The sequence below is a fragment of the Geotrypetes seraphini genome, chromosome 16 (genome assembly GCF_902459505.1).
Source record: "Geotrypetes seraphini chromosome 16, aGeoSer1.1, whole genome shotgun sequence".
Classification (NCBI taxonomy): Eukaryota; Metazoa; Chordata; class Amphibia; order Gymnophiona; family Dermophiidae; genus Geotrypetes; species Geotrypetes seraphini.
The window spans coordinates 24,863,934-24,876,520 of NC_047099.1; the positions used below are offsets into that span (position 1 = coordinate 24,863,934).

Genomic DNA, 12,587 nt, shown 5'->3' on the forward strand with positions numbered 1-12,587 from the left:
TAACGTCCCCTAGTATTATCCAGCTCTGTTAATTTTATAATTTGGTTTGATTGTATCTAGTCTATGTATTATTAGCATTACACACCGCCTAGAACTGCAAGATTAAGGCGGAATATAAGTCACTAATATATTGGTATGGATAGGCCATATGGTCTTTATCTGTTGACATTTTCTCAGTTTCTATGTCAATTGCAGAAGCAGTTTTCCTCACACGCCCAGGACTTTCTATCTGATCCCATTTTACCAAGATATTTACTCTTCATGGACTGGGAGTCTTGACTTGGTGGATGGGGGCTGGACCTAGAGAATGACACGGAGACAAATTTTTCCCCGTCCCCGTGGGAACTCGTTTTCCTGTCCCGTCCCCATTCCTATAAGCTCTGTCCTCATCTGCCCAAGCCTCAAACACTGTTAAAATCATTAGCATTTGAAGCTTGTGCAGATAAGGCAGAGCTTACAGGAATGGGACAGGGGCTGCGAAAAATTTGTCCCTGTGTCATTCTCTAGCTGGACCATCCTCAGAGCTCTGCCACAGCAGTGACATCACGTCCATTCCAAGAAGGCTTGGCCTGAGAATGTGACACTGTGATGTCAGCATGTTTACTTATAGTCACCGGGCGTCAGTTGGATGTCTCTGAGAGAGAGATCAGACAGTCTCTAGGGGGAAAGATTGGACAGTAGGGTCTCCAACGCCTATTACCAGTAAGTCAAATAGCCAGGCACGGGCAGGGCAACATTCAGCAATATGTGAGTAAATGCTCTGAGTTCAAAATGGCTTTCTCCACTCCTATGTCTGTAAGTTTGAGAGCACACTTAGATACAGGGAGGGTAAGGTGGTGCACTGCAGACACAGTACCAAGGAAGGTGAGCTCTGATGTCTTCCTATTGAAAGGGGCCACTTGGCTTTTCACACTTGGCTCTCATGAAAGCGGTGCACCGGCACCGAGGATTTCATACATGAGAGAAGGGGCTGGAAGAGTGGGAGAAATTTCAAATGAGTATAAGTATGAGAAGGGGTTTCAAAGAATAAGAGAGTCTTGAAATGAGTGTGGCCTCACCTCGAGTATTACATTCAGTTCTGGTCACCATATCTCCAAAACGATATAGCGAAATTAGAAAAGGTTTAAAGAAGAGTGAGCAGAAATATAAAGGAACCCCTCTCATAGGAGGAAAGTAAAGAGGTTAAGGCTCTTCAGCTTGGAAAAGAGATGGCTGAGGGGAGATACTAGAGGTCTACAAAATCCTGAGTAGTGTAGAACAGGTTAAAGTGAATCAATATTTCAAAAAATTACAAAGACTCGGGGACACTCAATGAAGTTACATAGAAATACTTCTAAAACCAATAAGAGTAAATATTTTTCACTCAAAGAATAGTTAAGATCTGGAACTTGTTGCCAGAGGATGTGGTAAAAGTGATTAGTGTAGCATGGATTAAAAAAGGTTTGGACAAGTTTCAAGAGGAAAAGTCCATAGTCAGCTATTGAGACATTAGAACATAAGAACATAACAACATAAGAAGTTGCCTCCACTGGGTCAGACCAGAGGTCCATCCCACCCAGTGGTCCGCTTCCGCGGTGGCCCATCAGGTCCTTTGACCTGTGAAGTGATTTGACCATTTTTATATCCTACCTCTGCTTCTATCTGTACCCCTCAATCCCTTTATCCTTTAGGAACCTATCCAAACCTTCCTTGATCCCCTGTACTGTGGTCTGGCCTATCACAACTTCTGGAAGAGCGTTCCATGCGTCTACCACCCTCTGGGTAAAAAAAGAACTTCCTAGCATTTGTTCTAAACCTGTCCCCTTTCAATTTCTCCGAGTGACCCCTAGTGCTTGTGGTTCCCCACAGTTTGAAGAATCTGTCCTTATCCACTTTCTCTATGCCCTTCAGGATTTTGAAGGTTTCTATCATGTCCCCTCTAAGTCTCCTCTTCTCCAGGGAGACAGACATGAGGAAGCCATGTCTGCCCTAGGATTAGTAGCATGGACTTTTGCTACTATTTGGATTTCTGCAGGTACTTGTGACTTGGACTGGCCACTGTGGAAACAGGATACTGGTCTAGATGGACTATTGGTCTGACCCAATATGGCTTTTCTTATGTTCTTAAGGATCTCAAAGATAGTGAGAATCTTCAAATGTGAAGCAGACCTTTTCACTGTTGCTGTTTCAGCATCAACATTTCTGTGCCTTGGTACAGAACTATTGGCCTCGATAATTTTGGCCTTGGATGTGGCCAAAATTACTACTCCCATAATTCTCAGCGGGGAAGGGGGGGAGGTCACCCCCTCCACTACATGTACCAATTCTTGGTAGTAGGGACCTTGCCTGCTCGCCGCTGTACATCTGGGTGGTTCTTGGAAGCAGCTGGGGGGGTTATTGAGCAGAATGGAAATGTGGTGCCTATGAGGGAGGCCAGAATAGGCCTCCTGAAGAACTGTCCTCCCTCACAGGCACTGCCTGGGACAGCCCCCATTTTCCTTCTGCTCAAGGACCCCTGGTTGCTCCCAAGAACTGTCTGGCTGCATAGCATCAAGCAGGCAGGAGCCCTGCTCCGAAGAATTGGCATGTGTGGTGGGGGTGAACCACACCCTCCCTCCCCCTACACACACACCTTCCTTATGAGGATGTTTCCTGTTTTGGCACCTGCAGAAGTATGGGAGCAATACATCTGGCTGCATCCAAAATTAATGTATCTAAAAGTTCTGTGCCATGACAACAGCGCAAAAATACCAACACCAGAACAGCAACACTAAGAGCTCTCCTACCCCCCTTCAAAAAGTTGTGACACACTCAAGTGGGAGAAGTAGCTCAAAGTGTGAGAGAATGTAAGAGCCTTCAAATGAGTGTGATACACTCCTAATGAGGAAAGAAGGAGCTTCTTGGTAAAAAAATGCTTCTTTAGTCTTCATATGCTGAGGAAAGTGAGATCGTACTTTCATCATTCTCACTTCATCGTCCTTGTTCAATCCACCATCCTCTCTAGACTGGATTATTGCAACTCCATCTATTTAAGCCTAACCAAAAAAAAACAAAAAAAACTCCATAGACTTCAGCTAATCCAGAACGCTGCGGCCAAGCTTATTTTCGCAAAAGGCAAGTTCGACCATGTCTCCCCACTCCTGTCCAAACTTCACTGGCTCCCAGTTCACTCCAGAGTCCTCTTTAAATGTGCCTATTTAGCCTTCAAGATTCTACATGGCATCCCCCCTCCCGTTATCCCACTCTTCTTGAATTCCTCTAACCCTAATTCCACTAGATCCTCCCAAAAACTGAAACTATCATTCCCCTCTGCAAAAGGTATATTTCGTGTAGGAAAACTAGGAACATCCCTCCCCTTTAGAACCACAGAACTCTGGAATAACCTCACATCCCCGCTCAGAGTTTCAAGTTCCCTCCAATCCTTCCGCAAACACCTGAAAACTTGGCTCTTTTCAAAAATCTAACACCTCCTGCTCTTTGGTACCCCGTTCCTCTTTATCTTCCTAGCTCCTTTCCTATAACCCTTCATTGTAGCTCCTTTTCAACCTAACCCTGTAAACCGTGCCGAGCTCTACGCTTGTGGAGATGGCGCGGTATACAAACCTAAGGTTTAGTTTAGTTTAGTTTAGCTGAAAGAGGGTGAGAGCCTTGAAACGAGCGTGACACCTCCTAATGGGTGAGAGAAGAAGCCCAGAGTGTGCGAGAACCTTCAAATAAGTGTAACAGATCGAAGAGAAAGGGTTAACTGAATGTGAGAGTTCATTAGATGAGTGTAACACACTCCTAATGAGTAAGGCTTGTCATTTTTTGTTAGCACATGGGCCCCTTTTTCAGTCACAGCCCTAGGACAGCTCATTCCATTCAATGGGAGCTGTAGGCTCACAACCTTGGATTGTGAGCCCCCCCCCCCCCCTCCCGGGACAGAGAAATGCCTACTACAACCTGCTTTGACCTACCACTAAAATGATATGAGCTAAATCCACTTCTTATGGTTTCTTTGTCTCTTCTCATCAAATGCTTATACTCCCCCCCTCCCACGCAAACAGAATGAAAACAAATTGTTCTGGAAAACAATGTTCCCTCATGTGTGACCCTACAACTCTTTGGATGAGAATGCTGTGCAGATGAAATAATCCAAAAAAAAAAAAGGGAGGGGGGAAATTAGACTACGTTTCTCACCAAAATCATACTTAATCAGAAAAAAGCATGCAATTAATTTTTCCAAGTGTTCCTGGGAAGAAAGCACTTTATAATGGATCCTCATCCTGTCCTGAGCTTTGTAACATCAGAAGCACCAAGAACCGCTGGAGCTATGATTGATCTCTGCAAGAGCCAATCAAAAGCTGTGAATTATTTAATCAAAAAAGTGGGGAAGCAGCTACGATTTCAGAAGGTCTGACAAAACTAATTTCTGAGCGCTCAGAAATCACATGTTGCCATGAGAGCCAGCTCTGTGGGTGCTAAGCACCCCCCAATATTGAGCAAGTTCCTTTACTGTGGCCAGGGAGGGGTAACTTGTATTGGTTTGACAACTACATTAATAAAGCTAGACTGACCTACAACGCTTTTAGAAAACTCATAAAAACTGCCTTATTCGACAAATATATCACCTAAATAGAATCTTCACCGAACACTTCTTTCTTTTCTCGCTCCCAATATACCTCCTCTGAAATCCTAATCAAACCGTATTTTGCAATCCGGGACATGTCTTCTAATATGTCCCCCCTGAAAAATTCTTAAACTGTATATTGTAATTTTCGATGTATTTTTTGTAATTCGTGACCTTTTCCTAACAGGTCCTCTCGGAAATGTATTAGCGTACTGTACATTTTTATATTTTCGCATTCTGTATTTCCTCTGACTATCTGCATATTGTAACTCGCTGAATGTCCAGCTCTCTTGAATGTAAACTGCCTAGAAGTCGCAAGATTGTGGCAGTATAGAAAAATAAAGTTATTATTATTATTATTATCCCAGCATTCACCCAGCAGTGTTCAACTTTGTTGCTGATCTAAGGTTACCATTTCATCCCAGGTCAACATTCCAGGCTGATTTGATTTGATTTAACTCATGCCACTGGAGCTTCAAATCCAAGCATGTATTGAAGGCAAAGCCTGGCGTGCAAGGTGTGGGTTGAGGGTTCACGTATATCAGGAGGTACATGTGAGAGGAGGTAATCCCTCTAAAGTGCCCTGCCCAGACACCAATGTGGGGCCTATGAGCTGGTGCACACTCAAAGGCCCTGCAGCAGCCCACCTCGCCTCCCCCAAAGTATAGGACCCCTAGGCCCGCCCCCCAGGCCCTCCCATGCTGCCCAATCACGCCCCCCCAAGCCCACCCCAACCTCGCTTCCAATTCCACCCCAGCCCCGCCCACCCACACACCCCCCCCTCTACCTGGTCTCATCAGGCAGCAAATCTGACAACATTGCATCATATCCATGCACCCGCGGATGCCCTCCTGCATGAAGGAAAGCTTTTCAAAACCCGGAAAAAGTGCTGGGTTTTGAAAAGCCGTCTGGACCCCCGGACATGTCTGGGGAAATCCAGATGTCTGGTAACCCTACCAAAGTATCTGTGCAGGGGCATAGCCAATGCAGGGCCTAGGACAGTGGTTTCCCACATATGGTGCGACTGCCACATGCAGCCTCCGAAGTCCTCTTTATTGCAGCTCTCAAACAATCGGCCGAAATGCTCTGCAAATCCTGCAAATGTGCTCATTTCCATCTTGCCCACTTGATATAGTAACTGCAAACAATCTCTTAAGTGTTTACTTAGGTGTCCATTTATGGAATTTGCTACTGTTGACTATCCAATATGAAGTGAGTCTTTAAAATATACCCAGGCCTAGAAGCATGCACCAGCTCACAGTCAATTAGACTAAAGTTGTCTCTGGTTTTGCCTCATTGTATGCATAGAATCAATAATAATAATAATAACTTTATTCTTCTATACTGCCACAATCTTGTGACTTCTAGGTGGTTTACAAGCAAGAGTGCTGGACATTCAGCGAAATACAATAAGTAGATATTCAGAGGAAATACAGAGATCAGAGACCTCAGGAGGCAATAGTATAGAAATACAATTTGCTGAATGAAAATGTAATATGTACATTTTAGTAGGTAATGTCCGACAGGACCTGTTGGGGATAAATAGCAACGTAAAGTTACGATAAGATGAAGATAACAGATTATATTTATAACAGTGCTATAAGTTCAGGTGGAATAGGGAGGGAGAGGGAGAGCGGGTCAATTGTTTAGGTATTTCTGGAACAGGTATGTTTTTAGGCGTTTCCTGAATTCCCCGTATGTAGTGGGCGAAAGCAGTGGAGTAATGGAGTAAAACCAGGACTACATTTCCAAACATGCAATGGGGCAAACCCAGAGCCTACTCTACCTAACCTAGTTGACTCAAAGGTATTGCTGATCCTAAGCTCAGCCAGGAAATGTTTCATGCATAGAACTGCACTGACAGCACAATTCTATTTTTGTCCTAGATTATGGCAGCCCATGTCCCCATAGCTCCTGGGTACCACCAGATGCTGAAGCTGGGAGCCAAATACTTCAGTGGCCTACAAGAATCAGTCTACAGCAACATCACAGCTTGCCGGGCCCTAGCCAGTTGCCTACGGACTTGCTATGGTCCCTGTGGGTACAACAAATTGATTATCAACCATCTGGGAAAAGTCTTCTTCACTTCAGATGCCTCCACAATCCTAAGGGAGCTGGAACTTGAGAACCCTGCAGCTAGGATGCTGCGTACTGCAGCACAATCCCAAGAGGAAGAGGTGGGTGATGGCACCAATTCGGTAATACTGCTGGCAAGTGCCCTTTTGGAGAACGCTGAAGGGCTGCTGCGGGCCGGGCTTTCAGTAGCTGAGGTCACAGTGGGCTACAAGCAGGCCTCTGAGAAGGCTCTGGAGTTTCTGCAGCACCTATGCTGTTCCATACTTGAGGACTCCAGAGATGCTGGGCAGGTGGCTGCTGCCATACGCACCACCATTGGCAGCAAGGCTGCAGGCTATGCAGACTTCCTGGCCAAGTTGGTAGCCAAGTGCTGTGTCTCAGCACTGTCTCAAAAAGGAGAGTTTGATACAGACAATGTCAGGATCTGCAAAATCCCTGGAGCTGGCATCTTTCACTCTACCGTGCTCTCTGGTATGCTGTTCCAACGGGAGACTGAAGGGATCATCACAGTCATTAATGGAGCCAAGATTGCTATCTACTCTTGTACATTTGGCCTGGCCAGCACTGAGACTAAAGACACAATGTTGATACAGAACCCCCTGGACTTGGTGAGCTCCAGCAGTGGACAGGAAGAACTTATGGAAAGACACATCAACCACATAGCCAACACTGGTGTCAATGTTATCGTGGTGGCTGGAAAGGTGGAAGATCTGGCCCTCTACTATGCTGACCGATACAAGCTCATGGTAGTAAAGATGACCTCCAGACATGAAATGCAGAAGTTGTGCAAGGTTGTAAAAGCCACCCCACTACTAACCATGACTCCACCGCTGCAGACAGAAATTGGTAGCTGTGATCATGTCTACCTGAGCGAAATTGGAGATGTTCCAGTAGTGATCTTCAAGCAAGAGAAAGGCCACCCACCAGTGTCCACTATCATCCTCCGGGGATCTACCAATGAGCTGCTCAGCAATGTGGCAGAGGCCATCACTGATGCAGTCCATGTCTACAAAATTCTCACTGTGGACAAGCGGATGGTGCCTGGAGCTGGGGCCACTGAAGTAGACCTTTGTGTGAAGCTTCAAGTCTTGGGAATAAAATCTCCTGGTATGGAGCACTATGGCATCTTGGAATTTGCCCGGGCCTTGGAGTCTATCCCTAGAGCTTTGGCTGAGAATGCAGGCCTCAATGTCAATCAGGTCATTTCCAAGCTCAAGGCAGCTCACCATCTCCATGTGCTCAATATTGGCGTGGGCAATGAAGAAGTAGCAGATGGGACTGTTGATGCACTAAAAGCTGGAATCCTGGACTCCTTCCTTGTCAAGGCCTGGGCCATCAAATTGGCCACCAATGTGGCAGTGACTCTACTCAATGTTAATCAAATTGTGATGGCCAAGAAAAGTGGAGGACCCAGATTCAAGGGAGACAACCCTAACTGGGATGCAGAGCCTGACCATATCGACTGAACCCACCAAGGTACAAACATCCACTGTGTCCAGTATAAACTACCAAAAATGGCAAATCAGCCAATGAAATGTCTTCATCCCATTTCACCATCTCTTATCTCAGTTCTAGATTTAAGCAGCAACATTCAGATGGCTTCATTCTCTTTCATGTGACACCCACTTATCTCAATGATGAACTCTGGTTGAGGCCAGGCAGATGCTTTTCTTACTCTGCCGTGTGAAATGCTCTTGCCAGTAAAATGCATCACAGTTCAAGAGCAGGCTGAAAAACATTGTTCCATGATCACTCTGAAAAGATGCTTTTCTCTTTAGCTCCCCTGACAGGAATCGGATTATGTTGTGGCAGTACAAATCTCCAAGGGTCTGTGACCATTCATATATGCCTAAGAGGAGCTCACTATCACCACATCATCATACTCGGGTACTGCAGCGACGCAAAGGAATGGAAAGCTCAAGATGTGTTCTCTCTGTAATGTGTGATTAGACCACGGGTAGGCAGTTCTGGTCCTCGAGAGCCAGAGCCAGGTCAGGTTTTCAGGATATCCACAATGAATATGTATGAGATGGATTTGCATGCACTGCCTCCTTGAGATGCAAATCTATCTCGTGCCTATTGATTGTGGCTGACCTGGCTCCGGCTCTCGAGGACCGGAATTGCCTACCCCTGGATTAGACAGATGGGCAACTGCCATCCACTCTGAAGCACTGGAGTATAGCAGCATTAAATAAAAGCATATTTACACTCATATTGCCTGGTGACGCCAGTTCTAGAAAAACAAAATTTGCAGAAACCTAGGGGGTTTAATAGTGATTTCCAAAGACCTCAATGAGGCAGATATGAACAGGAACACACACACACAGGCAGAACCCTTAGGGAATCAAAGAACAGAGACACACAGACATATCCACGAGAAGTGGCAATGTTAGGAAATTCTACTTTACGGAGAGGGTAGTGGATGCCTGGAATGCGCTCCCGAGAGAGGTGGTAGAGAGTAAAACTGTGACTGAGTTCAAAGAAGCGTGGGATGAACACAGAAGATTTAGAATCAGAAAATAATATTAAATATTGAACTAGGCCAGTTACTGGGCAGACTTGCACGGTCTGTGTCTGTGTATGGCCGTTTGGTGGAGGATGGGCAGGGGAGGGCTTCAATGGCTGGGAGGGTGTAGATGGGCTGGAGTAAGTCTTAACGGAGATTTCGGCAGTTGGAACCCAAGCACAATATAGGGTAAAGCTTTGGATTCTTGCCCAGAAATAGCTAATAAGAAAAAAAATTTAAATTGAATCAGGTTGGGCAGACTGGATGGACCATTCGGGTCTTTATCTGCCGTCATCTACTATATGTTACTATGAGAGAGAGAAACAAAAAGAGACAGAAAGAGAAAGGAAGAAAAAGACAAAGAAAGAAATAGAGAAAGAGAAAGAAAGAGAGAGAAAGACTAAGAAAGAGAGAGAGAGAAAGACAAAGAAAGAAAGAGAGAGAGAGAGAAAGACAAAGAAAGAGAGAGAGAGAAAGACAAAGAAAGAGAGAGAGAGAAAGACAAAGAAAGAAAGAGAGAGAGAGAGAAAGACAAAGAAAGAGAGAGAGAGAGAGAGAAAGACAAAGAAAGAAAGAGAGAGAGAGAGAAAGACAAAGAAAGAGAGAGAGAGAAAGACAAAGAAAGAGAGAGAGAGAGAAAGACAAAGAGAGAGAGAGGTGGTGGAGAGGAAAACTGTGACTGAGTTCAAAGAAGCTTGGGATGAACACAGAGGATCTAGAATCAGAAAATAATATTAAATATTGAACTAAGGCCAGTTACTGGGCAGACTTGTACGGTCTGTGTCTGTGTATGGCCGTTTGGTGGAGGATGGGCAGGGGAGGGCTTCAATGGCTGGGAGGGTGTAGATGGGCTGGAGTAAGTCTTAACGGAGATTTCGGCAGTTGGAACCCAAACACAATATAGGGTAAAGCTTTGGATTCTTGCCCAGAAATAGCTAATAAGAAAAAAAATTTAAATTGAATCAGGTTGGGCAGACTGGATGGACCATTCGGGTCTTTATCTGCCGTCATCTACTATATGTTACTATGAGAGAGAGAAACAAAAAGAGACAGAAAGAGAAAGGAAGAAAAAGACAAAGAAAGAAATAGAGAAAGAGAAAGAAAGAGAGAGAAAGACTAAGAAAGAGAGAGAGAGAGAGAGAAAGACAAAGAAAGAAAGAGAGAGAGAGAGAAAGACAAAGAAAGAGAGAGAGAGAAAGACAAAGAAAGAGAGAGAGAGAGAGAGAGAAAGACAAAGAAAGAGAGAGAGAGAGAAAGACAAAGAAAGAGAGAGAGAGAGAAAGACAAAGAAAGAGAGAGAGAGAGAGAGAAAGACAAAGAAAGAAAGAGAGAGAGAGAAAGACAAAGAAAGAGAGAGAGAGAAAGACAAAGAAAGAGAGAGAGAGAGAAAGACAAAGAAAGAGAGAGAGAGGTGGTGGAGAGGAAAACTGTGACTGAGTTCAAAGAAGCTTGGGATGAACACAGAGGATCTAGAATCAGAAAATAATATTAAATATTGAACTAAGGCCAGTACTGGGCAGACTTGCACGGTCTGTGTCTGTGTATGGCCGTTTGGTGGAGGATGGGCTGGGGAGGGCTTCAATGGCTGGGAGGGTGTAGATGGGCTGGAGTAAGTCTTAACAGAGATTTTGGCAGGTGGAACCCAAGCACAGTACCGGGTAAAGCTTTGGATTCTTGCCCAGAAATAGCTAAGAAGAAAAAAAATTTAAATTGAATCAGGTTGGGCAGACTGGATGGACCATTCGGGTCTTTATCTGCCGTCATCTACTAAGTCACAACAAAAGCATAGCACCTGAAGGGAGACAGAGCGAACAGGGATACGCACATTGGAGTCTTGTGTTTGGCTAGCTCAGATTGGAACATGATCGAAACAGCCATGCCCAGAAACACTTTCACTGTTCATTCACAGATCCAAAGCACAGAATAATGCAACTTTGAAATCAAATGAAGCCTGGGGTATTTTTTTTCCACAGTGCACTTTTGCTAAGCTGCATGCGTACACAGTCTCCTTTCATGACAGCCTCACCCACAGTCCTTAACCTTTTCAAAGTCGCTGCGGTCAGCGACAGCGATAGTCCACTAGACAAAGCCCGAGAACCTAGTGGTGCAAAATCTTATTTCAGCCATTCAAAGGCAGGAGAGAGAGAAATTACTTCCCATTTAACCACTCTGTCAGTCACTGTTTAATGTAAAATATTTCACTGCAAAGCCAGCCTCAGGGAAAAAATACAAAAACAGCCCCTAAAGGAGTGAGCCATACTATATTTTTTGCATTGTTATTCTACTATACGAGGAATATACATTCAGAAATCAGTTTTGCTTTTGAAAACAAAGATCAAGACAGTAGCTTGCTTATTGCTGTTTGGACTGGAATTTGAGGGTGTACACTGCTTTACTGTTCTTGTCTTGTGAAAGCCATTGGAAAATGACACGGAGACCAATTTCCCTGTCCCATCCCCGTGAGTTTTCTCAATCCCCCTGTCTCTGCCCCATTCCTGTAAGCTCTGCCTTAACCGCACAAGCCTCGAACAGTTATGATTCTAAAGTGTTTGAGGCTCGTGCAGATGAGGACGGAGCTTAGGCATTGGTGGAATGAGGCATTATGACATCACAATCTCAGCTCTAGAATGTGGCTACTTATGATTTTAAAGGGTTTGAGGCTTGTGCAGATGAGGACGGAGCTTAGGCATTGGTGGAATGAGGCATTATGACATCACAATCTCAGCTCTAGAATGTGGCTACTTATGATTTTAAAGGGTTTGAGGCTTGTGCAGATGAAGACGGAGCTTAGGCATTGGTGGAATGAGGCATTATGACATCACAATCTCAGCTCTAGAATGTGGCTACTTATGATTTTAAAGAGTTTGAGGCTTGTGCAGATGAGGACGGAGCTCAGGCATTGGTGGAATGAGGCATTATGACATCACAATCTCAGCTCTAGAATGTGGCTACTTATGATTTTAAAGGGTTTGAGGCTTGTGCAGATGAGGACGGAGCTCAGGCATTGGTGGAATGAGGCATTATGACATCACAATCTCAGCTTTAGAATGTGGCTATTTATGATTTTAAAGGGTTTGAGGCTTGTGCAGATGAGGACGGAGCTCAGGCATTGGTGGAATGAGGCATTATGACATCACAATCTGAGCTCTAGAATGTGGCTACTTAGCATTTTAAAGGGTTTGAGGCTTGTGCAGATGAAGACGGAGCTTAGGCATTTGTGGAATGAGGCATTATGACATCACAATCTGAGCTCTAGAATGTGGCTACTTATGATTTTAAAGAGTTTGAGGCTTGTGCAGATGAGGACTGAGCTTGCAGGAATGGGGCAGGCACAGGAAAAGAACTTGCAGAGACGGGATGAGTTCCCATGGGGACAGGGAAACATTTGTCCCCGTGTCATTCTCTAATGGCCATAGG

General features: G+C 44.8%; 1 protein-coding gene across 1 annotated transcript; it reads left to right on the forward strand.

Moving 5' to 3' along the window:
• Positions 1-6,477: 6,477 nt before the first annotated feature.
• On the forward strand, positions 6,478-8,563 carry LOC117350898 (T-complex protein 1 subunit theta-like). Its single transcript, XM_033925611.1, has one exon. It carries the CDS (start codon positions 6,478-6,480, stop codon positions 8,128-8,130), a length of 1,653 nt encoding a protein of 550 aa, XP_033781502.1. The 3' UTR covers positions 8,131-8,563.
• Positions 8,564-12,587: the final 4,024 nt, after the last annotated feature.

Bases quoted from the DNA above. Each gene is read 5' to 3' on its own strand.
- LOC117350898 (XM_033925611.1), top strand. From the start codon at position 6,478: ATGGCAGCCCATGTCCCCATAGCTCCTGGGTACCACCAGATGCTGAAG.